This window comes from Phoca vitulina, unplaced genomic scaffold (assembly GCF_004348235.1).
Source record: "Phoca vitulina isolate PV1807 unplaced genomic scaffold, GSC_HSeal_1.0 scaffold94, whole genome shotgun sequence".
NCBI classification, from domain to species: domain Eukaryota; kingdom Metazoa; phylum Chordata; class Mammalia; order Carnivora; family Phocidae; genus Phoca; species Phoca vitulina.
In genome coordinates this window covers 3,872,031-3,898,367 of record NW_022589797.1, presented here as the reverse complement: position 1 = coordinate 3,898,367, position 26,337 = coordinate 3,872,031, and the positions used below count along the sequence as shown (strand labels likewise).

At 40.9% G+C, this 26,337-nt stretch overlaps 3 protein-coding genes across 6 annotated transcripts in view; 1 reads left to right on the top strand and 2 right to left on the bottom strand.

The window, feature by feature from the left end:
• DDX58 (DExD/H-box helicase 58) overlaps window positions 1-5,543 on the bottom strand; it is a 36,250-nt gene extending 30,707 nt beyond the window's left edge. Inside the window, exons 1-2 of the mRNA XM_032396750.1 lie at window positions 5,300-5,543; window positions 345-479 (exon numbers count right to left, since the gene is read on the bottom strand). Of these exons, the coding sequence (XP_032252641.1) occupies window positions 345-479; window positions 5,300-5,405 (241 nt within the window). The 5' untranslated portion in view covers window positions 5,406-5,543. The remainder of the gene's footprint in view (window positions 1-344; window positions 480-5,299) is intronic.
• A 9,587-nt stretch (window positions 5,544-15,130) lies between these two features.
• On the bottom strand, window positions 15,131-25,957 carry TOPORS (TOP1 binding arginine/serine rich protein). 4 transcript variants are annotated; one of them, XM_032396746.1, is made up of 4 exons: window positions 25,725-25,957; window positions 25,387-25,452; window positions 24,018-24,212; window positions 15,131-18,692 (listed from the first exon to the last, which is right to left on the bottom strand). In XM_032396746.1, the coding sequence occupies exons 1-4, from the start codon at window positions 25,725-25,727 to the stop codon at window positions 15,759-15,761; spliced, it is 3,198 nt and encodes a 1,065-aa protein (XP_032252637.1). In that variant the 5' UTR covers window positions 25,728-25,957; the 3' UTR covers window positions 15,131-15,758. The 4 variants fall into 4 exon arrangements, with proteins under 4 accessions (XP_032252637.1, XP_032252639.1, XP_032252638.1 ...); XM_032396748.1 differs by lacking the exon at window positions 25,725-25,957 and adding an exon at window positions 25,138-25,280 and having other exon boundaries at window positions 25,387-25,448; XM_032396747.1 differs by lacking the exon at window positions 25,387-25,452 and having other exon boundaries at window positions 25,725-25,955.
• On the top strand, window positions 25,506-26,329 carry SMIM27 (small integral membrane protein 27). Its single transcript, XM_032396752.1, has 2 exons — window positions 25,506-25,770; window positions 26,113-26,329. The coding sequence occupies exons 1-2, from the start codon at window positions 25,726-25,728 to the stop codon at window positions 26,233-26,235; spliced, it is 168 nt and encodes a 55-aa protein (XP_032252643.1). The 5' UTR covers window positions 25,506-25,725; the 3' UTR covers window positions 26,236-26,329.
• The last annotated feature ends 8 nt before the right edge of the window (window positions 26,330-26,337 follow it).

Below are 26,337 nucleotides of genomic sequence, written 5' to 3'. Positions count from 1 at the left end.
AAAGATATTACTGCCTATGTTTTCTTCTAGGAATTTTATGGCTTCTGGTCTTATATTTAAGTTTTTTAATCCATTCTGAGTTTATTTTTGGGTATGGTGCAGAAATGCAACTAACTTTTGTATACTAATCTTATATCCAATGAACTTGTTAAACTCTCCCAATAATCTCTCTGCAGATTCCTTTGGCTATTTCAGGTAGGCAATTATATTATGTGACTGAAAATAATCTTTAAGAGACATGAGACACATGAGGATAGCTCAAAATTAATAGCATTTCACTTTTACAGCATTCTGAAACAGTCAAATAATATCCTCTGATTCATGAGTAAGAAGAATGAACTAACCTGCATGAACAAGGGCATCCAAAAAGCCACGGAACCAGCCTTCTTCCTGGAGCTCCAATAGGAACTTAAGAAAAAGTGAGGCAGCCTCCATCGTGCCCTTATTGTTTTTCTCAGCCTGAATATGCTGTACCTCATCTACAAACAGAAGCAAGAGTGGCTCATCAAACTGCACAACCACTAATCACTGGAAGAAAAACCTGAAAAGGGTTGTCAGACTTTCTCAAATGGGGATGGCGATTGTAACAAATCCCAGCAATGGAAGGAACTGCGAGAAGGCAGCAAATTCTCTGTTCAGGCAGATGATGCCCATTCTTCACCAACTGACCTTCCCTCCCACCTCCCATCCTCTCTAGAAACTTCTCCTAGTTTGGTGTGGGAGTCTGGGAACATATTCCACGGCAATCCTTTAAAAAGGGAGTCTCTTAATGATGTGTGAAAAAGTATCCCCATAACAAAGGAGAAACCACTGTAACACTGGATTAGGTGGAGGAACAGAGGTTTCTCCAACATTTGGATACTCCCTTGTTCAAAAGTCTGAATTAATTGCAGGACTACAAAAGTGTGAGGATAGGACTACTCCATGGCATCCTTAATTACACCAGACTCAGAAAACAGAGTTAGAAATAAAAATGATGCTTTCGTGGTCCTCTTTCCAGGTTTTTGCTTAGACAGTATGAAATACGGGAGAAAAGAAAAAGCAAGAGGAGCTAAACAGAACATGAGGCCAGGGTGCAGAATACTATCCACCAAACTGTTGGTGGTCACACGACTTTGTACACTACCTCCATGTCTGGGGCGGTGATGATCAAATGGTTGCCTACACATGACCTGACATTTGATAGTGTTCCTTTTTTCCCCCTTATTGTCAGTGGAATGTAAATTCCAAGCAATAAGCCAGTTGTCTGGTTAACAGCTGTATCCTCAGAGATTAGAAGAGGATGTTCTAGCACAATATAGACACTCCACAAAGGTATACTGAATGAATGAAGAAAGGAAGGGATAGCTTCCTTCTCTGCCAAGGTCTCTGTCTTGGGAACAATAAAATTAACCATTTTAATGTGTAAAACCCAGTGGTTTCTAGAATTGTGGATCTATCACCACTATCTAATTTTAGTACACTGTCATTACTGTAAAAAGAAATCTTGTAGCCCCTAGCAGTCACTCCCATCTCCCTTCCCCTTAAACCCAGGCAACCATTAATCCACTTGGGTCTCTACAGATTTGCCCACTTTGGACGTTTCATCTGAATGAAATCATACAATATGTGGTCTTTGTAACTGGGTTCTTTCACTTAGCATAATGTTTTCAAGGTTCATCCATGTTGTAGCTTATATCATTCATTCCTTTTTTATTGCTGAGTAATATTCCATTGTATGGATACACTACATATTGTCTACCTAGTCATTAGTTAATGAGCATTTAGGTTGTTTCCACATTTGAGCTATTATGAATAGTAATGTTATGAACAATCATGTACAAGTGTTTATGTGGACGTATGTATTCACTTATCTTGAATTTATGCCTAACTGAGATTGCTGGGTCATATGGTAACTCCATTTAACACTGTAAGGAATTATCAAACTGCTGTCCAAAGGAGCTGCACCATTTTACATTCCCACCAGCAATTAATGAGGATTTCAATTTCCACACATCCTTGCCAACACTTTTTTTTTCTTTTATTTTAGCTATCTATATTAGTTTTCTGTGGCTGCAGTAACAAATTAGCACTAACTGGTTGGCCTTAAAACAATAGAAACTTATTCTCTCACAGTTCTAGAGACCAGAAGTCTGAAATCAAGATGTTGGCAGGGCTACACTTCCTTTGAAGGCTCTAAGGGACAATACAACCCTTATAGCTCCTAGTGGCTGGTGGCCTTGATTTGTGGCCACATCAAATCTTTGCCTCTTTCTTGTGGCCGCATCACTACAACCTCTGCCTTTGTCTTCACATGACATTCCCTTTGTCTCTCTGTGTCTTCCCATGGCTATCTTCTTATAAAGACACCAATCACATTGATTAGGATCCCGCCCTACTCCAGTATGATCTCATCTTAACTAATTACCTCTATAAAGATCCTATTTCCAAATAAGGTCACATTCTGAGGTCCTGGGGCTTAGGACTTCAACATATCTTTTTTGGGGAGGACATAATTCAACCCATAATAGCAACCTATCTTATCACCTATCCCAACTTTTCTGGGCACACAATTTAACTCTATTCCTTTAAGAGAGTTAATCCTGTTCCTAAAGCCCATCCTTAGAGCTGGGTTCTTACTCCCAGGCCTCCCTGCTGTTTGTTCTTTCCTCAGACATGTTCCCAGCCATTACTGACACTCCACACGAAGGCCCAGATATATCCCACTCACAGCTGAGCCCTTCCCAGTTAAACCGTCTTGCTGTATCAGGGGCAGTTTAGCTTTACTCTGCACATGGTCGGGCCCATCCTGCTGCTACCTGGCCCCGATAACTGCTTCTAAGTAGTGCTACTTTCCTCAAAAGCACTGGGAGTCCAATGCAGAGAAAATTCTATCTTTGGCTGTCAGTATTACCTTTGCCATGCTGGCCACTCTGTGATGCCAGCCTCAGCTTCCCAAGGTGGAATTTCTTGATCTCTTTTCTGTGCTTTCTTGGTCTCTTTACATGCCTCTGACTAGACCACTGACACTGCACAGTATATAGTAACTGTTTGAGAGTCTACCTTTTCCCATTGACTGTGATCATGGACATGTTGTATTCATTTTTGTCTTCATCTTTGCATTCTAATCATCAACAAAGTGCCTGGCTCATGCATGTGTCCAGAGCATGTTACTGAAAGAATGAATAAATACTCAGAATTCTGCTCCCTCACAGAATACTACCCAGGGCTCCTCCAGGATAAGAGTTAGCTTTTGACTCCAAAGGGATACTACCAAAAATTTGTAGCCCACAACCTGGTCTACCTTCAAACATCCTGGATAATATGTGAATAAGCAAAGCCCTGCAGTACCCTAGTCACCATGCAAGGTCTCCAGAAAAAACATGGCTTCGATTCTCCTTTCCCAAGATTCAACTAGTGCACAATATCCAACATGTGGAAAGCAGGATTATGGTAAAAGACACACTGGTTATTGCTGGTGTAATTTAAACATATTGGTGTACTTGTGTGTGCATGGGGGAATGTATGGGCATAAGGAGAGTGTGGATAAGCTCCCACTTATAAGGGCAAAAAAATGAGTCAAAATGTTTATATCCAGCCATAGCACTCATGTCTCAGCTCCCTGACTGAATCCTGACTGATAGAATATACTTGTCACAATTAAGGTTAACTAATAGAATCCAGAGATTCCAAAGCATCCAAGAAAAAAATGGGCGATGGAGAAACTTTATCAATCTAACAGAAAACAGAAAAAGATGGGAAGAAAAAGTTTATAGATACATGTGCACATGATAAAGTATAAAGAAATGAACAGGAAAGATGTAAGCCAACTAAATGACAACAGCTTCCTCTGAGAAGGAGCTGGAAATAAAACCTCTATGGTGTCTTTAACATTAAAAAATAAGACAGTATTACATATAGTGTTCTTCAGCTTGCTGTCTCTATTTACCTTTTGGTATTTTTAATGTGATTGCATTATAACTACAAATTAAAACTTAATATATATATATTAAAAAGTATGCCGCCTTTGCGCTCCCACAGCACACTATAGTTTTCTGGCAGAGCACTTCCGTTTTGTCATCTATGGTTTATTTAGTAACCTGCCTTCACATATGCACTCTGACCTCTATTATGGGCCATTTCTATCACACTCACCATGAATTTCTCAGTTCCTAGTAGGACACTTCTTATTAGATAATATGTGTAATAATATGTGTCAATTCTGTCCAATGCTAACACAATGCCTAACACATATGAGTTGCTTGAATCGACACATGAGTGCAAGAAAGAATGGGATTCACACCAGTTTGTTAGTGTTTCATTCATGACAAGATTTCTAAAAGAGATGTCCTGAAGGGGCTTACACTCTTCTGGGGCCCAAGCTACTCTGTGGTCATTAGGATGTTACTTTGTTACCTCTCTCTGAGCACAAATAGAAAGCAGAAGCCCACTTTTGTTGGTGGTATTTTCACTCCTCACTCCACAACCTGTGGTTTTTGCAGAGCAATGAGCACTCAAATTACCTGTCTGCTTTCACACAATTTCCCAAAACTGCCTCACATCAGGAAAGATATTTAGGCACTTGGAGCCTGAAAAGGAGTTGCCAGATGCCCTCTCTCATTTCAACTCCTTCGAGGCACCACCTCCCTTTTCCTCTTTCCTCAAAGCCTCTGTGCATCTCCAGCATAGTGTGCACCTGGATTCAAATTTACAAAGTGGCATTCATCCATCATCAGGTGTCTCACAAGCTAGACAGAAACACCGGAAATGAAGCCTGTAGCCATTCAGTCCAGAGAGTCTTGCCCTCTCAAGCTTGTTATTCCTAAGTGCAAATAAGACCTGGCAAGAGTTAACTGTCAATTACCTTGTAGCTCTGACAGCATTTTGTAATCATTTATGTACATCTGTCCTCACCAGTATCCTGCCCCCAAAATCTTAGCTGCAAAGTGTTTTAAAGAGCCAAAAAAGGGGGGGGGGCTATATCTTACTCCTGAATCTGTCAGTACAAAGCTGGACACCGTAGACATAACCATTAGAGAAAATAAATGAAATGGACAATGGTTTGTTTCCCCAGCTTTGAACTTAAATAGATGTGCAATCCTACACAAGTCATTTCACTTCTCTGGGACTATTTGTCCATCTGGACCTCCAAAGGCTCCTCAAATTCTCCTGGCAATCTCCAGTCTTGAAATGCCGTGGGGATCTTGCCTCAACACCCGCGTTCCTAGCGGGCTACTTGGCGCTGATTAAAAGGAAGGGAAAAGCAAGTCCTGAGTTGTTTCCTTGCTCCAAGGGGCAGGCGTCACTGGGGACCACTCACCGTCCTTAAACCAGGGGGCCATGTAGCTCAGGATGTAGGTAGGGTCCAGAGTCTTCGTGACATAATCCCGGAAGGCGTGCAGATTCCGCCGATCCTCGGCCGACATGCTAGCAGCTTGGCTCCCGGTGAGGTCCCTGCTTCGCCCGCGTCCCACTCTCTTGAAAGCCTGGTGGCGGCGGGCTGACACAGATCTTCTCACAAGAGAACCCAGACCCAGTGCTGAGGGGTGGAGCCGCCCGGGAACCTCAAGAGCAGACAGGAAATCGAAAGTGCAACTAGCAGCCTGCTGGGGCATGCCACAGCAGCTGGACTGCCGCAGGTCCCCGCCTCCCCGACCGCATTTTTCCCTGAGCTTTCGCGTCCTCTGGCTGCCTGGTTTGCCAACCTGTGGGCGCTCGCTCACCCAGAGGGGCCGTTTTTTTCATTTTGCTTTTATATCAGGAAAGTTTGGACTCAATAAAATGCACAGATTTTAAGTGTATAATTCCATGAGTTTTGAAAAATGTGTATGGGTGTAACTGCTTCCTCCAGGTCGTGTAGGTCCTATGGTAAGTGCATGTTTAACGTCACAGAAACCTGCCCCGTTTTCCAAAATAGATGTACTGTTTTGGATGTACCAGTGGGGTAGAGTAAGAGCTCCAGTAGATACACATTGGTCAATTTGCCATTTTGGTCAGTGTGAAACGGTGTTTCATTGTGGTTTTAACTCCTCAAACGGTTAATGATGTGAGCACATTTGCATGTATTTATTGGCCATTCATTCATCTATCTTCTTTAGTGAGGTATTTGTTCCCATCTTTTGCCTGATTGAGTTTTCTTTGTATTATGGATTTACAAGTTATTTATTCTGGATATGAGCCCACTGTCAAATATATGTATTCTAAATATCTCTTCCCAGTCTGACTTACATTTCATTTTCTGAAAAGTGTCTTTCAAGCAAACGTGAAATGACACAAAGAAAGCAAATGGAGTCATGCGACAAAATAATGGAGGGTGGAAAAAACTATTTCAATACGGTGGTAAGGGCATCTCTCTCTGGGTCGGTCACATTTTAGCTGAGTCCTTAGGAATGAGAAGGAATGAGCTATTCAAAAAAGAAGAGGGGTGCCTGGGTGGCTCAGTCGTTATGATCTCAGGGTCCTGGGATCGAGCCGCATCAGGCTCCTCGCGCAGCGGGAAGCCTGCTTCTCCCTCTCCCACTCCCCCTGCTTGTGTTCCCTCTCTCGCTGTGTCTCTCTCTGTCAAATAAATAAAATCTTTTAAAAAAACAAAAACCAAAAAAGTAAGAAGAGAGGGATTCCATGCAGGGGGACAGAAAGCACAAATGAGTCAAAGAGAAAAAGTGAACAAGGGATATCCCTTCTTGAACAAGGGAAAAATGGCAGACAGTCCTGCTGAATTGGTAAAGAGGGCCTTGTAAGGCAAGGAATAAAGAAACACATTGCAGGATTTTAAGCAAGGAGTAACATAATTTGATGACTTTTTTTTTTTTTTAATTTAAAGACTTTCTCTCTGGCTCCTATGCAGAACAAGTAGATCGATGAGCGGTGACTCAAGTAAGAGATGATGAGAGCACAGATAAGACAGTGGCGGTGGAGAATAAGAAATGAAATGTTTCAGATATAGAGGACTGAGTGAATGGCAGTGGAAAGGAAGAAAGAAAAAAAAAATATCAAGGCTACATTGCAGGCATCTGGTTTGAGCAACGAGGAGAACGGCAGCACCATGACTAAAATGGAGAAGACAGGTTTACAGCTTATTATATCCTAGTGTGGAAGACAGGCAAGAAAGTAAATAACAGTAAGTTCAGGAAGGAGAAATAAAGCAAGATAAGGGAATAAAAAGTAATGAGGGTTGCTTATATAAGATGAGCTAAATCAGGGAAGACCTAAAGGAAGTGAGAGAGAATGTCATTTGGGTGAAGAGCATTGTACTAAACAAGCAAGCAAAATGCAAAAGAGAAAAAAAGAAAAAGCACAAAAAAAAAAAACCAGGAGTGAACCAGGCCTGCAAAAGAAAAAGGAGGTGAGCGGTCTTGCTAGAGTGAAATGGGCTGGGGGAAAGAGAGAGAGAGGTGGCCAAGGCAGTTCACATACACCCTGACCGACCACAAAAAGGACTTCAGCTTTGGTTTTGATTTTAAATATGATGGGGAACCATGGCAGGATTTTGAAAGGGAATGTAAGATCTGTTTTTAAAGGATCACTGTGGTTGACTGGAAGAAAACAAGCTGCTGGGGGACAGGGTAGAAGCCGAGTAACCAGGTAAGAAGCTGGTAGCAGCACTAGTCCAAGTGAGAGATGAGGGCATCTTGGATCAAGATCAAAGCTGTGGAAGTGGTAAAGTTGCAGGATATATAACCCTAAAATCACACACAATTTGGTGATGAATTGATGTAGAACATGTGAGAAAGAAGTCAAGGGGAATCCCTGTTTAGCCTGAGCAGCTGCATGAATGGTGGTGCCATCTACTAACATGGGACACTGGAAGATGGGCAGGCTTGGAGGAGGAAATCAAGAACATGCTTGCTTGCTTGCTGATAATGACCCACAGGCAGTGCTTCCCAAACATGAATGCCCACACAGGTCTTATTAAAATACAGATTCTGACCTAGTAGGTCTGAGACTGCAATTCTTACACGCTGACATTGGTGATACTGATGTTCCTGGTCCACAGACCTCGTTCTAAGTACCAAAGCAACTAAAAAACATGAGATAAAGGAAAAGGGAGGATAATTTAAAAATCAACATTCCTACTAAAGTGGGGGGTAAGTGAAATCCTGAGCACATGTGGAAGGGATGTCCTAGAACAGTGGTTCTCAAACTCTGGTTTGTAGGCCAGTAGCATCAGAACCACCTGGAAACTTGTTAGAAAAGCAAATTCTTGGCATCGTAGATGTCCTGAATCAGAAACTGTGGGTGTAGGCCTCAGCAATTGGTTTTAATAAGCCTTCCAAGTGATACTGATGCATGCAAAAGTGTGAGAACTAAAGGCCTAGAGGAAGAGAGCTTCATCCACTGATGGAGTGAAGATGGACGCTATGGTAGGTTGAATGCAAAAATTACAATTCTTCACTTTTCCCAATATTTACACCTTTTGCTACAGAGGTAACTTTTTGGTAAATAGGGTTTATGTTTGCCCAAACCTGGCACTGGCCAGAACTGCCCCGCCAATAAGGAAAGCATGTGGTAGAGACAAGTGGGAGGTTTGAGGAGGAAAAAGGTATGAAATATACCCATTATACCAATGAGCAAGAACACTAAAGAAAATACTCCACTAACATATTGTATGAAGTTGAGGCTGGGGATTGTGTTTCCATGGTGACACCAATCTGCAGTTACTAATTTCCTTCAAAAACACTCAGCAGGATGCATGTAGGCACAACTGAAGAGTTGGGTCGATCCAAACTGAGGTCTTGCTAGGCCAACTATTGCTGCGGAATCTGGCATGTGACTTATTTTTAAACAGGCCAAAGGTAAAAATTGTTTTAACATTTTTAAAGTGTTGCAAAAAAAACCAAACAAAAAAACGACTATACAACAGAGACTACATATGACCCATAAAGCCTAAAGTATTTACTATATGGCCTTTGCAGGAAAAGGTTGCTGACCCCTGAACTAAGTGAACAAGGAGAGACATAAGGGCAAGAGAGTTGTAGGGTTACTGCAAGGGAGTGATTTAAACATAATCTGCAAAATCATATAGCTGAGTATGAAGGAAAGTATAGAGGAAGAGGGTAATTGATAGGGTAGGGTCAAAAGATTATACTTCTTAATCCTGTATTCTAAAAATGGTATTAGATATTCTTGTAGGTGGCCTAATCTGCTCCACCCAGAGCAGAATTACCTGATTCAATGACCACATGAAGGTAACAGTGACATGCTCCAAGAATTTAAAATGAAGATTAACCTCTTAGAAATTCTGTTTATGTCCTACTGCATGCAGGACACCCCATTTGATATTTAGTAGATGGAACATAAAACCGAAGAGGCAAGAAAGTATATGGGACTAGAGGGAACACTTGGTGTCCTTCGAAAGCTTTCCTTCTTTTGCCAGCCTCCTTAATCTTGTATTCTCTACAATCTTCTCTTACGCCTGCTCCTCTTCTTGTTCTACTCTCTGGGAGAGCTCATCCACTTCTACAACCTCACTAGTACTCCCTAGTTTCCCAGTGACTTCTAAATCACCTCCCTAGTCCCAATCTCTCCTCCAAGATTCATACTCCTAGTTCCAGCTACCCACTGGAATTCATCTGCCTGGATGTCCTCCATGCTGTCCAACAGAATTTTCTGTGATGATAGAAATGCTCTCTACCTGTATTGGCCAATATGGCAGCCATAATCGTCCTTAAACAAAATTTAAAATTCAGTTTCTCGGTTTTACTAGCCACATTTCAAGTAATATCCATGTGTGCTTGGTAGCTACTGTACTGGACAGTGCAGCTGTAGGCAGCTCTCTCTCAAACTGAACTCACTGTCCTCCCCAAACTATCCCTATTCCTCTATTTCCTACCTTGAATATTATCACCAGGCATCTAATTCTCACATGGGGTAAGAAAAATCTCATCATACCAGACTTTTCCCTCTTCCTCACAGCCCATCCTCATCTACATGGTACCCAAATTGTGTCTACTCTACCACAGAAATTTACTAAATCCAGCCTCTTCACTGGATCCCTATTCTTCTACAGGCCCTTCTGATTTCTGGCTTGAGCTACTGCAGAGCTTCTTAAGCAGTGTCACTGAGGCTTTCCCACTCCAAACTTTCTTCTACATTACTGCTGGTTAAGAACAAATCTAATCGTTCCATTCCCACCTTCTTTAAAATTCCTGTTGGTTCCTACCCAATTCATTGTTATACCCCTAGCATTCAGCACGGACTTGGGCCACATGTACTTGGTGTTTGATGAATAAAAGAATTTTACAGACAGAAAGGCAAAGAGATATCCTTTTCCCTAGGGGAGAACTGTTTACCTATCTAAACTGCAGATGTTTAGAGAAGCAGCTTACTCCAGGCAAATACTAGATACCTAATTCTGCCCCCTCGTGTCTATATAAAAGTCCATCATCTAATGTTGTGGCAAACATCACAGCTGCAGCTTCTATGGGGATAAATTTATCGACTCAGACCTTGGCCTAACTGGACTTCCATTTCCCTTACCTCTTGCTTTTCTCAGGCATAGATCCAGTGGATTTACCATCCCCCAATATCCTTGCAGGTAAAGTAAGAATTTCCTAATTTTCATGACATTGTAACAACCGATCTTTCTGTACTTTTTGAAATGGTCCTATTGCGTGGTTTTCTAATACCTAAGGGGTCCAGGCATTGACTAAAAACTCAGAATGAGAAAATAATCAATTCTTTACCAAGTTTTTATTACCTCCTCTGTACACGTGCCAGCCGCTCTAGTGGAACACAAGCACAGTTGTCATACCCATGACACAAGCCCCCTTTTCTTCTCCATCCTCTATCTGCTGCCATCACCCACAGCATCTTCCCTGTACACTTCCAGCCTCACTGATCACTAACAATTCCAATCACCTTCACCTCTACCCATTCTACTTACTTCCAATCATGCCTAGAATTAGGCACTCTTTCAAGTATTTCTTCAGTCTTCTTACACCTACCTCCACTATATCTACTTGAACCTCATTGGAAAACGAATGCTTTGGTATCTCCCTGTTCTTGAAGTATAATGGTCACCTCATAGCTTCACTTCCTTCCCTACACAGCCCAGATACCAAAATGCATCAATTCAACCATACTCACCAGTATCTCAATTTCCCTTGCCCCTGTTGTTTTATTAGTCACATTCAGCAGAACTCCAACCGTAAGCCATCCGTGTATTCATTCACTGTAGAAATACTGAACACATACTAAATGTCCACCATTAGTTTCTGCTTCTACTCCCACAGTGCTGAATGCTACCAGGACAAAATCACAAATCTTGGTGTCCCATACAATATGCCATGTCTTAAGGGGAGGCCTCAGGCCTCAGCACTCATCAGTAATTCTTAGCTAACCCTCTCTCCATGCCCCTCAGCGGCCATTTTCTCATTCCTTTCCTCAAGCCCAATCTTACTTACGAGCCACCTTTCTCAGAAGTTGGCACTGCTTCCTACTTCATGGAGAAAAGACAGGCTTTACTGTGTGAACCACCTCATCTCAAATGTATCTACTCACATTTCTTTGGGCATTTACCTTCTTCTGCCACTTTAGAGTAAGATTTGCCTCTGCTTCTATCCATTACCAATTCACTTACCTGTGTTCTGTGCTTTGCCATTCAGGAACTCTGCTGCATCCATTACCACTCTCCTTTGCCTTTAACTTTTCCTGTTCCAAGGTCTCCTTCCCAGAGAGCTTGTCTTCCCTCCATCCTAAATTTAAGAAAAAAACTCTCCTTTGATTTTATACCCCTCACAAGCTTGCTTCTGAGCATGGAACCAAGAGCAGTTGTAACTGTGTATCTCGGACTAAGATCTCAACAGGCCAGGCCTTATAAATGGGATGAGAACACCTCTCTAGTGACTCTGGCTCCTTCTCACAAAGTGGCTTTAATAATTACTGCATGTTTGCCTTTGTGACTTTTTTTCCTTTTGCTGAGTAAACATGACTGAAAACTCTGATGGACACATACAGGTAACCTGCAGGCCCATAGAGGCAATTTTATTAGCTTGTTTTGAAATTATTTCAAACTTACAGAGAAACTACAAAAATAGACTTCCTGTATTTTTACCCTCAACTTTCAACATTTTGCCACAATTCACTTTATCACTGTCTCCATCTACGCATGTAGTATTTTTTTCTGAACCATTTGAGAGTAGGCAACATACACAGTGATCATGATTTAGCTTCCCATGTAGGTTTTTCTAAAGGCATCAATCCCTGGACAGGTCTATATAGTAGTGCCCCCTGCCCCCATCTGCAGTTTTGCTTCTCATGTTTCAGTTATCTGCAGTCAACTATGATTTGGAAGCCTTTTGAAGTCTCTTGAGGTCAATCAATAGCAGCCAAATCCTACAACACAACGCCTAGGTCATTCACCTCATTATGTAGGCATATTACCATCTCACATCACAAGAAGAGTACAAGTTATTTTGAGACCACATTCACATAACTTTTATTACGGCATATTGTTATAACTGTCCAATCCTTATTATTGTTAATCTCTTATTGTGCCTAATTTATAAATTAAACTTTATACCATAGTTATGTATGTATAGAAAATACGACAGCGTTGGGTACTATCTAGTTGCAGGCATTCACGGGGGGGGGGATCTTGGAACTTATCCCTTGCAAGTAAGGGGGTACTAAGTTCTGGTCCCAGTGATAGCACATTATAGTAATTTAATGTTAACATTTCAATTGCACATAGCTTTATGAGCTTAATATTAGAAATGGACCCATGCTCAGAATTCTGATGAAATCTGGTTTGTGAAGAGGAACGCTTCTCCTCTACTTCCCATCCCCTGCCCCCATTGGTGGGAACACCAGGGCTGGTGACAACCCAAACCAGGTTACACATGGTTTCTGGTATCCTAAAGAACCTTCTGAAAAATTTTGAGTCTAGGGATGTGCTGACTGGCTCACTGCATCCATACCCACTGGCAGAGGATTGCAATTTTTCCCCATGATGGAAGAACTCCCAGTAAGAATGGGCCATCAGCTTACCTTGAATAAGTTGTTGCCCCTTTATACACACAGCCCATCATTATTACACATTAAATGGGTTGGGGAGGCCCTTGGATTGGCTCCCACAGAGCTTCCTGAGAATGGGAAGTGAAAGTAAGAAAAAGTTTTCCCCTCGTCAATCTGAGGATTCATGAAGGAGCAAGTGCAAATGCTTGGCTGCATTTCCTTTAACAAAAAAGTTGCAAAAGTCACAAAAACACTGAAAACCTGAGGTAAGATAAAATGTCTCGTGGACACTGAATTCAGATGAACAGAACAGTGTCAGGCTAAAAGCTGACAGAGAGTGGAGCCCTCTGAAAGCAGAAAGCAGGTCTTGGCCAATTTTTAAAATCCCTACCACCTGGTCATCCATCCAATATGTGCTTCAAGCACTTGTTATGTGAAAGAAAACAGAAGGGATTTACCAGTACACATACATACAGTTGCCAAAGAACTGCAGACTGGTGAGAGAACATTTAGTAATCAATTACTACAGAAAGAGTCCAGGATTAATAAGGGAGCAATTGAGGGGAAATAGTGGAAGAGGGGCACACTTTACCAGAAGCCTCCTTTAGCTAGGATGGAATTCAGTTTCCAGCAGAAGAAAAATCCACGTATGAAGGCTCTGCATTAGCAAGGAGCAGCACCTCCACAGACCTGAAGCAGGTTAGGATGGCCAGAGCACAAGTGAGGTGAGAGAAAAGCTGAAGATGAACCAGAACCTGATTAGGCAGAGGTATGTAAACAATATTATGCTGGATTTCTGTTTGCTTTTATTAAGTATCCTAAGAATAACAGAAAGTTACTGAAGGATTTTAAATAGGGGAATGAAAAAACAAACAATTTTTTAAAGTATCTTTTGAATGCCACATCAAGAATGGTTGGAGGCAAACGGGTAGGTGTAGAGCAACAGTGGATGCAGGCAGACCCATTATAAGAGCACAGGTGAGAGCTCATGGCTGCCTGGATTGGATGGTACAGACACGTTAGAAATATTCAGTGACCAGGATCTGGGGATTGAATGAGAGGGCTGAAGGAGGAGAATCAAAGACTGGGAAATTTTTGGCCTGAACACCTAAGAGGATGATGTGATGGTGCCTGTATTAAGATGAGTTTCATGGGTTCAACTGAAAACATTAAGATAGGTTTTCACTAAATGTTTAACTAAAAATATCATGTAAAATCAGAAAATCAAAGTGCATTTTTTAAAACTTAAGAAAAAACAAAATCATGTCATAATTTCAAAGTACATTCCTTGATCAACTAACCATAACCTTCCCGTAATTTCTCAGTGTCTGAGCTTACTAAAAATGCTGACATCAATTTAGATTGTCATTTGTCATTTTAAAAGAATTTCCTACTGTCATGAGGACAAATACAAACATGACCTACGAAGCTTGGTCCCACACTCCTTGCCCTTTGGTTAACTTTGCCTTCTTTTAGTTCTTGGAATATGCTAGGCTACTCTTCTGCTTTTGGATCTTTGGACATCTTTTCCTTTGCTAAGAACACCTCTACTCCTAGCTAACATCTACTTGTTTTCTGAATTTCAATTCAGCCATCACTTCCACATGAGATTAGGCCCCCACTGTATGTTCTTATAGGAAATTATACTTTGTCCCGTGAAGGCAAGGAGAAGATCTGCTTTGTTCTATCACTGAAATCCTAAAAACATAGTATAGAACCTGTCACACTGCAGGCATTCCAACTTCTGTTGAACAACGAATGAATATGGTAGCAAGGCAAACTGAAGGCTGAATTAGACTTAATCCAAGTTCTGTTCTCCCCTGGCAATCTTACTTTAGGCTAGATGGAAAGCACTTTGTCATCTCTAAAACAGGATAAAACATAAACATAACCACTATGTTTTAGAACTACCAAATGTAAAAAAACAACCACTACTAAGAACTACCAATGTAAAAGAAGTTTGGCAAGGGTTTTTTGTTTTTAGTAAGCTAAACGCTACATAGCTGCATTCTGTTGAAGACATATATTCCTCATAATCAGATTAAAGAACTAAAATAATTAAAGCTGTGCAGTTAAACACAGATCACCTTAAATTTATATATCCTGAACTATTTTCAAGATTTTAGCTCCTCTAAAATAGTTTTTTTTTTTTTTTTTAAAGGCAATACTGCATAGGAAAATTTCTGGATTCTTGTTTTAAAGTGTTACTATTTTATTTTTTATTTTGTTGAATACACATTTGTTTCACTGGCAGTCCAGATAAACAAGTATATAAAGGAAATATTTAAATTTTTCTTTTGGCAGATGTCAAGATAAACTGTGCAGATTAAAATGCCTCAATTTAACCTGAAGAAATGGTTTTGAATCATACAAATTTTTAAGAAGAAAAATAAAGACTGTCCAAAGGGATTCTCCTAGCTTATAACACATTTCCAGAATAACTCTCAAAAAAAAAAAAAATTCAAAAATACTCATTGACTACTTTAAAAATATGTCAATACCATATGGCTTTATGAAATAACTTCTAAAATTTATATATTTTTTATTTAAAAAGGATCCCAAGTTTTAAATAAACTGCTAGCAGTATCATTTTCCTCACTTAAAAGTGCGTATCTCTGAGGGTAGGACATACATACTTTTCGAACAAATAATGATTTTTACAAATTTTTAACACACACAAAAAAAATCACTTAAAATATTTTTAAGAGGGAAAAGAGCTTTCACCAAAAGTCATCTTTAAATAGACTGCAGTAGATGACACTGTTTTTTTTTTTCTTTTTTTTTAATACCATCAGAATTCTCAATGAGATGCTTTGGCAGTTTTAAGACATATCATGGTCTCTACCAAGAGACACTGACATTAATGATGTCCGTGGAGATGGCAATTGCCTTGATGGCTCAGTTTGAAAAGAGACATTACTGGGCTGATTCTCCGAATCAGAGGCTAAAGTACTCTCTTCTCTTACATCAAGAGTTTGTTCAACTGAAGCTGCCTGGGGTGGAATATTATCCATAGTTTTGTTGGCATTATTCAAGTTGTTATTAAGTGTGGTAATACTACACTCCTTGTCTAGGATGCCAAACTCATCTTCTATTGTAACTACCTCTTTAGCTTCAAATGGTTCCAAGGGAGGAGGCAAAAACTCATTTTGTAGAGAGTCCTGAGGACCACTATTGTCACATTCTGTATCCTCCTTTACTTCTGAATCCTTATCACTATCACTATCAATGGTAATTACAACTGGCGAACGTGAAAGATTGTCCCCATGATGTTTCTTATGTTTCTTCTTGTGCTTCTTCTTTTTCTTTTTATGATGTCTAGTTGTATCAGTAGCTTTCCCTTCATAAACTATCTCTACACTTAGGCTCCGGGTCCTCCTTTTTTTCCTCTTGTGTTTTGTCTCTCTGTCTGATGATCGGCTGTCTGAGAAGCTGTCACTCTCATTTTTGTGGCTGCCATCCAATTTTGATGAGGATTTTTGGTAATGACTTTCCTTTACTTTAGAAGCAAATTCACGAGAAGGTTGAGCCACTTCATTAGTACCCTCCAAATGCCGTGTCTTGTATTTTCGTTTCCCTCCGGGCTTTTCATTTCTTACCCAGTCAGGCCCTGTAGATGCAGTCTTTGATCTATTACTGGATAGGCTCCTTGATCTGTGCCTTTCATAGTAGTAATACTTTCTTTCACTGTGATTATTTTTTTTCCTAGCATTTGTTCTTTCAGAAAAGGACTGAATTCTAAATTCTGGACTTGAAGATTGTCTGGAATAATGAGCTCTGGACAGAGTCCTCCTCCTATAAGATGATTCATAGCCATCCCTGTCCTTGTTTCTACTATAGTAAGTATACTCCCACTTATATCTGCTTCCATAATTATTTCTTAAATAATAACGATCTCTATTTCTGCTCCGTGATCTTCTTTTACCATGATCACTGCTACGAGATCTTGATCTGCTGGTGCTTTCACTACTGAGAGAGAGAGTTTGGCTTCTTCTTGACCAACTGCTATCTCTAGTTCTTGATCTCTTTTTGTCTCTTCTACCTCTAGGTCTGCTACTCTCCCTGCTTCTGGACCTTTTGCTTTTCATCCTTTTCTTCCCATGATGCTTTCTACGATTCTTCTGATCATGCCCACTTCTACTCTGGGAACGTGAATCTGAACTTCTTGATCTTCCCCTCCTCCTGTGTCTACGGTTATATGGGGAATATACTCTGTCTCCTCTGATAGATGAGCTCAGGTCTCTGGGAGACGACAAGGACGTAGAGTGTTTCTCTTCCTTTTTTGACTTGATTCTTTTACCAGAACCACAGTGACCTTTGTTCATTTGCTCATCCTTTCCAAGGACAGAGCGTGGAGATGAACATCTACTAACATCACTATCACCAGAACTGTAAGACTGTTCTTGTGTCTTCACAGTCTCCATTTTCTCATAAGAGCCTAACTCCTCAGAATCAGAGGACAGTTCAACAAGTTCTGGGGTCCTCTCAGCTAGTGGTTTAACAAACCCAACAATGACACAATTATCTGAAGAAGAATCACTGTCATTATTTAGGTCTTCATTAGTTTGTACTCCTTGTATCTGAGACGTGGCTCTTCCTGTTACAAGTTCTTCATCTGAACTATCAGAAGTATTTAAAAGGGAAGACATGGCAGCGTGTACCTGCTCTGAGCTTGAGTAAGATGGCCCTGGAGTTTCATCATCCCATGGTGCCTGACTAACAGTGGTTACACTGATATCCAACTCTTGGGTCTCAGCTTCATCAGGAGATATTGTTATGACTGAAGAATCAGAATGGCTACCTTCTTCATATGAAGGAGCAGGGCAATCATAATTAGCATGCTGGTCAAAAGCTGCCATGTTAAAAGGAGATCGAGCAAAACTGATAAATTCATGTATAAAATGCTCAGTCCGATTAAGTAGAAACGGTCTTAAGTCAGACACAAATTCCCGACTCTCCAAGTCATAGCGAGTAACATTACTCATGATGATGTGCTGGACGATATTCACTAAAGATCCATGAGCTCCAAAAAGAACTGTAAGTTCACGTTTTAACCAGGGGACTAATCTGTGAAGGCAAGCTGGATTTCTACGGAAAAATTCAGCTGAAATATCCCTGCAGCGACCACCATCTTCAATATTTCTAACACGGGCACCAGCACGGTACAGAGTTCGTCTAAAATTAATAATGTCCTGTTCTTGAATTTTCCGCAAAGATCTTTCATCTGCAGTAGTTGGCCTCCTAATTGCAATCTGTCTCATAAGTTGAGGAATTTCACCATTTCTAGGTCTTGTTGAAATGCCTAACCCTTCAAATAGTACTCCACTATCTGGTGGAGTTGTTGTTCTTCTATTCATGGTATTATTAGGTGAATAAACAGAAGCACTTCGATCCCTTGTCATAGTTGTACGATAGCGAAATCGTGGAACATCAGGGGTTGCAAAAGAACCATTATATGAAGGCCTTAGGACATACTCCTTGAAGTCATCTTCTGCCCTCACAGAATGGAAAATAGAATCAAAGGGCTGTTTACATAGTGGACACTCAGCTTTGTTTTTTGACCACTCCTGTACACAGCGAAAACAGAACTTATGTAAACAGCGATCTAAGTAAGACACATTATCAAATCTATCCAAGCATATAGGACACTTAGAATCAGGAGATGCATCAGCTGGTACGGTCTGTTGCAATTTGCTAGTACCAGCTTTAGGTGAAAAGTTGTCCATTTTAAATTCCTTAGCAGCTGATGCCATTATCTGTAAAAGGGAAAAAAAATACATCAGTAACTGGATAAAAAAATAATCAATCTGAAAAAAAAGTGCAAATAATGACTGTGAAACATACTTTGGTGAAAATAGTTGAGTAGCTCATTATCCTCATAATATGAAGGGGCAGTGTGTAGCACAGCAATATAGTACTTAAAACACAAACTCTAAAGTTAGATATTTCCTGGGTTTGAATCCTCGTTCTATACCAGCAGTGTGACTATGCACATCCGCAATAATAGAACCTGCATCACAGGGTTTATGAAGATATAAAAAGCCCTTAGAAAAGGTGCCTGGTACATAGTAAGCTCTCAAATATTCTGTAGCATTCTATTCTTTTAAAAGAGAATTTAATGGAGAAATATTTAACTGAAAGTAACTGAGAAAAGAAAATCTACCAAGTACCCATGTATCCAACACTCAGATTTAACAACTTAACATTTTCTCAGGGCTATTCCAATTTTTTTTAAATGTCCTCCTATCCTTCTCTAGAAAACAAAAACCCAAAACACCATAGTCCTCAGCAGGTGTTATTTCTATGTATGGTTTTAGATCTTTCATACATATACAATATAGACTACTGACTTGTTTTATTTGTGGAAAGCATTGTATATGCACCTTTAAAAATAACTGTAGTGAGATAATTTGCATACCAAAAAGTTCACCCATTTAAACCAATTCTGTTTTAGTTTAGTTAGTTTTTAGTGGAAGATTCTTTCACACACACAAAAATTATCTTTTAGTGAAGACTAAATTAAATAGTAATTGTAAAAGCATTCAAAGATAGTTCCTGACTCCTAGCAACTACTGTATACATGTTAGTTGTTGTTATTATTACTATACTATTGTTACACTACCATATTCAATTCCTCACTGATTCCTTAACAGCATCCCTAAAAAGCCTTGCTTAGCTTTTTTATTTAAATCCAAAGTCAGCCACAAAGTTTCTTGAAATCATGCTTCCAGGGCCGTTCTCTTATTTTTTCCCACAAGGATTGCTAAAATGTTAACGATTAGTTTTGTTTTCTTTAACTTTATCAGTTTATGTTGACCCATAACTTTCAAAATAATTTGCCAGAGCTGAAATTTGGCGTGCATCACATTTTTGGCCTTGTTATCGTATAAAATCACTCTTCAGCTGCATTCTATACTAATCATTGAGTATATATTAAGTATTTGCTTCTTCCTTTATGTTTCCTGGGCCTATTATTCATCTGTCTCCACCTCTTCTATCACAGGAAGTTCCATCAGTGGTCAACTGCTATCAGGTTAGTCAAATAACAGAATTATAACTTTCTAAACACTGGCCATACCTAACTCTTAACAAAAACAAAATCCATAACAAAAATTCATGACTGTGAAATATAACTATTTCATCATGGTTTTCATATTAAACTTAAGAGCTCATCTAGGGCATCTTAACTTTCTCAGAGACATAACTTAACTGGAAATCAATTAATGCTGAACGAATGCTTTTTCAGGCATCCAAGTATTTCTAGTCTTCCATTTTCTAGACTAGAAATAAGAAATCACCACTGTTCTTAAACAGCATATAATTATAAACTGCTTTTATTAAGATACTGAACTATATACAATACTAATTGTTAATATATTTAAACCTTAATATTACATAAATTTCTCAGCATCTCCCCTTACTTCTAACACTTTTATTCTCCGAGGGAAGAAAAAAAAAAAGCCTAAAAATGAAAATTTTTAGGATCACAGAGTCTGTACATTAGGGGAAGGAAGAGTGGAGAGGAAACTGGATAGGTTATCGGAGAACCTGGACTGAAGAACAGGTTTCCCCTAAAACTAACTCTATAAACTGGAGACATCCAATTAGATCTAGATTTCAGTTTGCCCCTCTATATAATAAAGGAATTTCTAGACTTTTTCAAAAGACTGGTGAATTTAAAGTTAATACATTGTATCTTAAGTTGTGTCTCGGAAATATAGAATTTTAGTGCTTACTGAACATTTACGGTTCACATAAAAATTATAAGCCTGAATGCATTTTATTAAAGGAAATTAGTACGTAGTAAACTTGAAGTTCAAATAAAACAAAATCTCAACTAAGTAGAATTTTTTTTTAAAAAATGGATTCTTATGGGCGCCTGAGTGGCTCAATCAGTTAAGCATCTGCCTTCAGCTCAGGTCATAATCCCATGGTCTTGGGATCGAGCCCCGCATCGGGCCTCGCATCAGGCTCCCTGCTCAGCGAGGAGTCTGCTTCTCCCTCTCCCTCTGCCCCTGCTCATGCACTACTCTTGCTCTCTCTCCAAAAAAAAAAAAATCTAAAAAAAAAAAAAAAAAAAGGAATCTTAGTCTTCCCTTCCCTATTTTTATAAGCCCGTTAACCACTTTGACAGCATAGCATAAAGCTAAAGGATGATCAGTAATATCATCCATAATAGATAAAAAGAATAGAGTTGTATTTCTCACAGTAATATCTTTAGATATAAAGAATGGTATTCATCAGAAACATCAAACAATGGCAATGAATGTACATCATCAAATAAGAGATTTACTCCTTCAAAAGCATCACTAATGCTAAAATTAAAACATTTGCTAATGAGGCATCAGGCTGGCTCAGTCAGTAGAGCTCGTGACTGACTCTTGATCTCAGGGTCATGAGTTCAAGCCCCCCATTGGGTACAGAGATTACTTTTTTAAAAAATTTGGGGGCGCCTGGGTGGCTCAGTTGGTTAAGCGACTGCCTTCAGCTCAGGTCATGATCCTGGAGTCCTGGGATCGAGTTCCGCATCGGGCTCCCTGCTCAGCAGGGAGTCTGCTTCTCCCTCTGACCCTCCTCCCTCTCATGCTCTCTGTCTCTCATTCTCTCTCTCTCAAATAAATAAATAAAATCTTTAAAAAAAAAAAAAAAATTTGCTCAAATATTTGCTGAGATACAAACGAAGTAGGATTACCATATGACTCAAGAATTCAACACCTATCCAAAAGAAATGAAAATTTGTCCCACATAAAAACTTGCGTGTGAATATTCATAGCGGCATTTGTCGTAAGAACTCAAACGTGTAAACAATCCTATCAAGTGATGAAAAGATAAATAAAATGTGGTATATCCATACAATGGAATATTATTGGGCAATAAAAAAGGATGAAACACTGATACATGCTACAATAAGGATGAAACTTTTCATTAGGCTAAATGGAAAAAAAAAAGTCACAAAAGACCACATGTTGTATGATGACAATATCCAGAATAGGCAAATCTAAGGTTGGAAACAGACTGGTGGTTGCTGGGGGAGGGAGAGGGATTACAAAGTTTATTTCTGGAATGATGAAAATGTTCAATTATAGTTGCACAACTCTTTAAATATACTAAAACCCATTGGATTATATACTTTAAACTGGTCAACTTTACAGATAGAATATAAATTATATTTCAACAAAGCTGTTTTAAAAATACAAATTAAGACATAAAATAGGAATGGCTAGGAGGCAGATTAAGATTCGCAGGTTTATAAATTCTGGGTTTAGATAGTAAAGGTGGACCTGATGGTAGATTTAGTGCTCAGGTTCTAGAAGCCTGCAATAAAGGTTTCTCTATCTTAACACTCTAAGAATTGGGACTTTAAGTTAATTTCCCCATAGGCATAAAGATGAAATCAATTCTTCTGATCCTATTTCCTTAACCACCTCCCAAATTATAAATAAAGTTTACCATCTTTAGGATACAATGATTAAGCCAAACCTTCCCCAAATTTTCAAATCTACTGGCTTTAACAGAGATAAGAATCCTTCCTGTCACATTTTGGGGGATTTCAGATAATTAACAACCATACTTACCTAGGGAAAAGGATGAGAGGGAGTAAAGAATCAAAAGGCTGGACTCTAAATTATAGACTGGACATTTAAAGATGGTGCTGATTACATACAGGAAAGTGACATTAATTCTAATGCAGAGCCAGGGTTGAAAATCAAAAACCACGTATTAATGGTGTGATCTGAAGGAAATCATTTAATTTCTCAAAACCTTAAATTTTCTCAATTCTAAAATGGGTTAAGTACCAGTTCCCACCTGAAAAGCTGGTTGTGTGAAGGCATATATTCTATGTAAATTTTTAGCACAGCAATTAGCATGCAGTAAGAATTTAATACTGTTTCCCCACGATATGTGAAAATAAAGTTAATTTTAGTCCTTTCCATCACCTATAACTGATTATAAAGATCCAGAAAGATGACAGCCTGTAACAATTTTTTTCTTAACATTATTACTGTATTTAATATATCCAGGCAAAGTGGCTAAAAAGGGTTCACAAGTAGATGAACTAGAATAAACCCCAAGTATTAAAAATAATCTGGGTCCTATCTCTCATGACCTTTGAGAACATTATATTACTGCAATTTAATCACCAGTTCCAAAAAATCATACAGATCTTACAGGATCCATTGACCAGATCCTATAAATATTAACTCCAACTCCAATCATAAAAAGAACTGCTTGGGAACCATTCCCCGCTAAACCCACTCATTCCAGCTAAGCCTTGATTGTTTTTGGCTGACTACAGCTTTGAATTTCATTGACTAAAAACAAAACAAAACAAAAAGAACCCAACCCTCACCATTAACTTAAATGTCGGGTAACTCTTAATTTAACTTAAATATTCTTGAAAATTACCTACCAAAAATTCTGTTCACTTTTGCCCTTAAAACACTGTTTGCTCCATCTCAGTACTGCCCCCTTCCAGTCTAGGAATCAGCAGTCCACGAGGAAAGCTGAACTGGATGGATGGAGAAACCACAGGCAAGCGAGCCCAGCCCACAATGAGTAACACAGCATAGACAACTCTAAGAGTCACGGTGATAGTGGCTTCCTTGGGTTAAGAACGGCCACCAGCCAAGATCGCAGATAAACCCCACGTGCATTACATAATCACAACCAACTAAAACAATGTTACTCCCATTGGACAGGCAGACAGTGAGATTAGGGCACCTAACCTAACTCTGGCACACCTCTGAGAGAGGCGATACCACGAATGAGACACGAACGTTTTGTTTTATGGGGTTTTTTTTTCCTCCCAGAGACCAAGCTCCTTCCAGTACACCGCTACGCTCGTGCCCCTCGGGAGAGCTTCTAGGAAACGCAACGCTCCCCCGCCCGCCCGCACAAATCCACAGGTGCGCCACCGGAGCCGCCGGCCCGCCCGCTGGGAGCCCCGCCCCGCCGAGGCCCGGACGGCCCCTCAGGCCAAGACCGCAGCTCCCAGGTCCCTGGGCCTCATTCCAGGCCGGGAGCGCCAGCCCGCCCAGCCCTTCCGACCCCGGCGCCCCATTGTTCGGGATCTCACTCACCTCGGAAGATACCGGCGCAGTCCCTGCTGGGGCGCTCGTGCCAAGCTCCCGGCGGCCCAGAAAGCTAGGTCGATGACGGCAGGATCCGCGAAGGCGTACCCGGCGACTTCTTCGCCGGCCTTCAGGAGCGGGAGCAGGCGGGGGCGCTTCACCCTCCTCGCGAGACAGCGGAGACCCCGGCGGCTGCTGCGACCCCTGTGACGTAAAGCGTTCATCACCAATGGCAGCTTGGGGGACGGCAGCAGAAAGCGAGACCCACTCCGCAGCCCCCCGCGCGTCAAAACACAACAGCCGCGTGCGTAACGCATGCGCGGTAGAAGGGCGCCGGCACTGAGGGCGGGGCCTAAAGTGCTCGGCCAAGCCCGCGCCCTTCCCCCACCGGCCCCTCCATTCCTGGAATAAGAACTACGAGAGACCCTCCCGGGCACAAATCACTGCCATCACTATCATTCTTGTTACCAGTAGTTTCTGGGGGTTACAGGCGTAATACTTAATATTCCCTCCTAAATTACCCGGAAAACACGATAACTAGCTTGGTCTCATTTAAATCTCACCAAACTCTGGGAGAAGTTACTAAAATTATCTTTAGTGTATAAAGGAACTCAATTACTTGAAGTGACCGCCTCCGGTTGCACAGCTAGGTCATAACACGGGGATTCGAATGCAATCCAAAGCCAGAGCCCAACCAGGGTCCTACCCAGTCTTCATAAAGAAATCTACTCCAGTCTAGGGATAAACAGGGATTACCTAAGAGAACAGGACCTTAAAATCTTCCCAAGACAGACGACATTTTTCTCTCAAAGGAATACTTTTCCCCTTCCCCATTCCCCGGAATCTGGATTAAAAACCTCTTTAGGTGATATCTGAGATGTATAGAGACAACGTCTGAGCCTAAAGCGGCCCACTGCCCCACCCTACCCACAGGCCTCAGATGTGAGCGTCCCAAACATTCTAGAGCTAAACTAGGTATAAACCGCCCACGTACAAAATGCCGTCTTTGGCTTATTATCCGATACGTGCCACCGTTCTAAGCACATCATAAACGCTCAAAACACACTTGTGGATTGGCAGGTACATTATGCCAAGTAATTCGTGCTACGTTATTTCTTCTTAGAAATACCATTTACATCCACAAGCCATTGCGTTCTCAGACTTGTTTCTTGGGCGGCTCAATTAACAGGCACTCCCACAACGATTCGTCGCTGTTATATAAAAGTGGGTGGTACTCTTGTTTAAGTCAATGATGACTATACAAACGTCTCTCTGTATTATGTGGAAACAAATGGGGGAGGAAACGTTAATCCCTCCAGCGTTAGAAGCCCGTGTAATATTTAAAATGATTTTTTCAAATAAAATTTTAAATGCTCACGACGGTACATCTTGCGTGAATACCGCACTGCAACTGAAAGAAGACCGGTTCGCAAGGCACGCCCATCTAAGTAGCAAAAAAGGTCATTTTTAACATGTTTTCTCCTTTATCCCATCCCCTCCCTCCACCGCGAGCTAGGCCGCCGTATCACGTGAGCCCGCCCCCAGCTCCGGGCGGAAGAGGCCGGCCCGGCTGATGGGAAACGCTCCCGGAGGCGAGGGGCGGGCGCTTGTGCCCGGCTGAAAGATGGCCGCCGCCGCTCGGCAGCCGCCGCCCCGGGGGTTACTCTAGGGCCTGCAGTTTCCCTCCGTTACCGCGGGCCGCCGCCGCCAACTTACCATGAAGCCAGTGAGTCGCCGCACCCTGGACTGGATTTATTCAGTGGTAGGTCCCTGGTCTGGCGAGGCTCCACGGTGTCGACTCCGTAGGCCCGCAGGCGGAAGGCCCCCTATTTCTTCAGCGGCCAGAAACTCCAAAATCCATTCCTGTATTAAGGCTTATCACTCTCTCACCTCGACTCCGCCTCTTCCTGGAAGACACGCTCTTCCGCTTCTTACGTAAGGGCGGCTGGGTGTACTCGCCTCCGGCACCCCATTTATTCGAGTTTTTCACTGAAATTCCCACCTTAGCAACGTACGCGGCAACCTCTTGGGGCGAGGGGAGGGAGGGAAGTATCACTTACAGTAATTTTTTTTTTTTTTAATTTCCCCTCTTGCTTTTTTTTAGTTGCTCCTCTCGATCGTGTTGCTCTCCTGGGGATATGTCATCTATGCATCAACAGTGGCCGCACGACGACAGCTAAGCAAGGAATACCCAGACAAAATCTCGGGGATGGATGAAAATTTGTAATTCCTCTGGATTTAATTCTGTGCACACAGTCCTTTACCTGATGCTTATCTGGCACGTGTCTAGATTTAAAGTAAAATCCATTATGCAAAGTTTCCAAAGTTA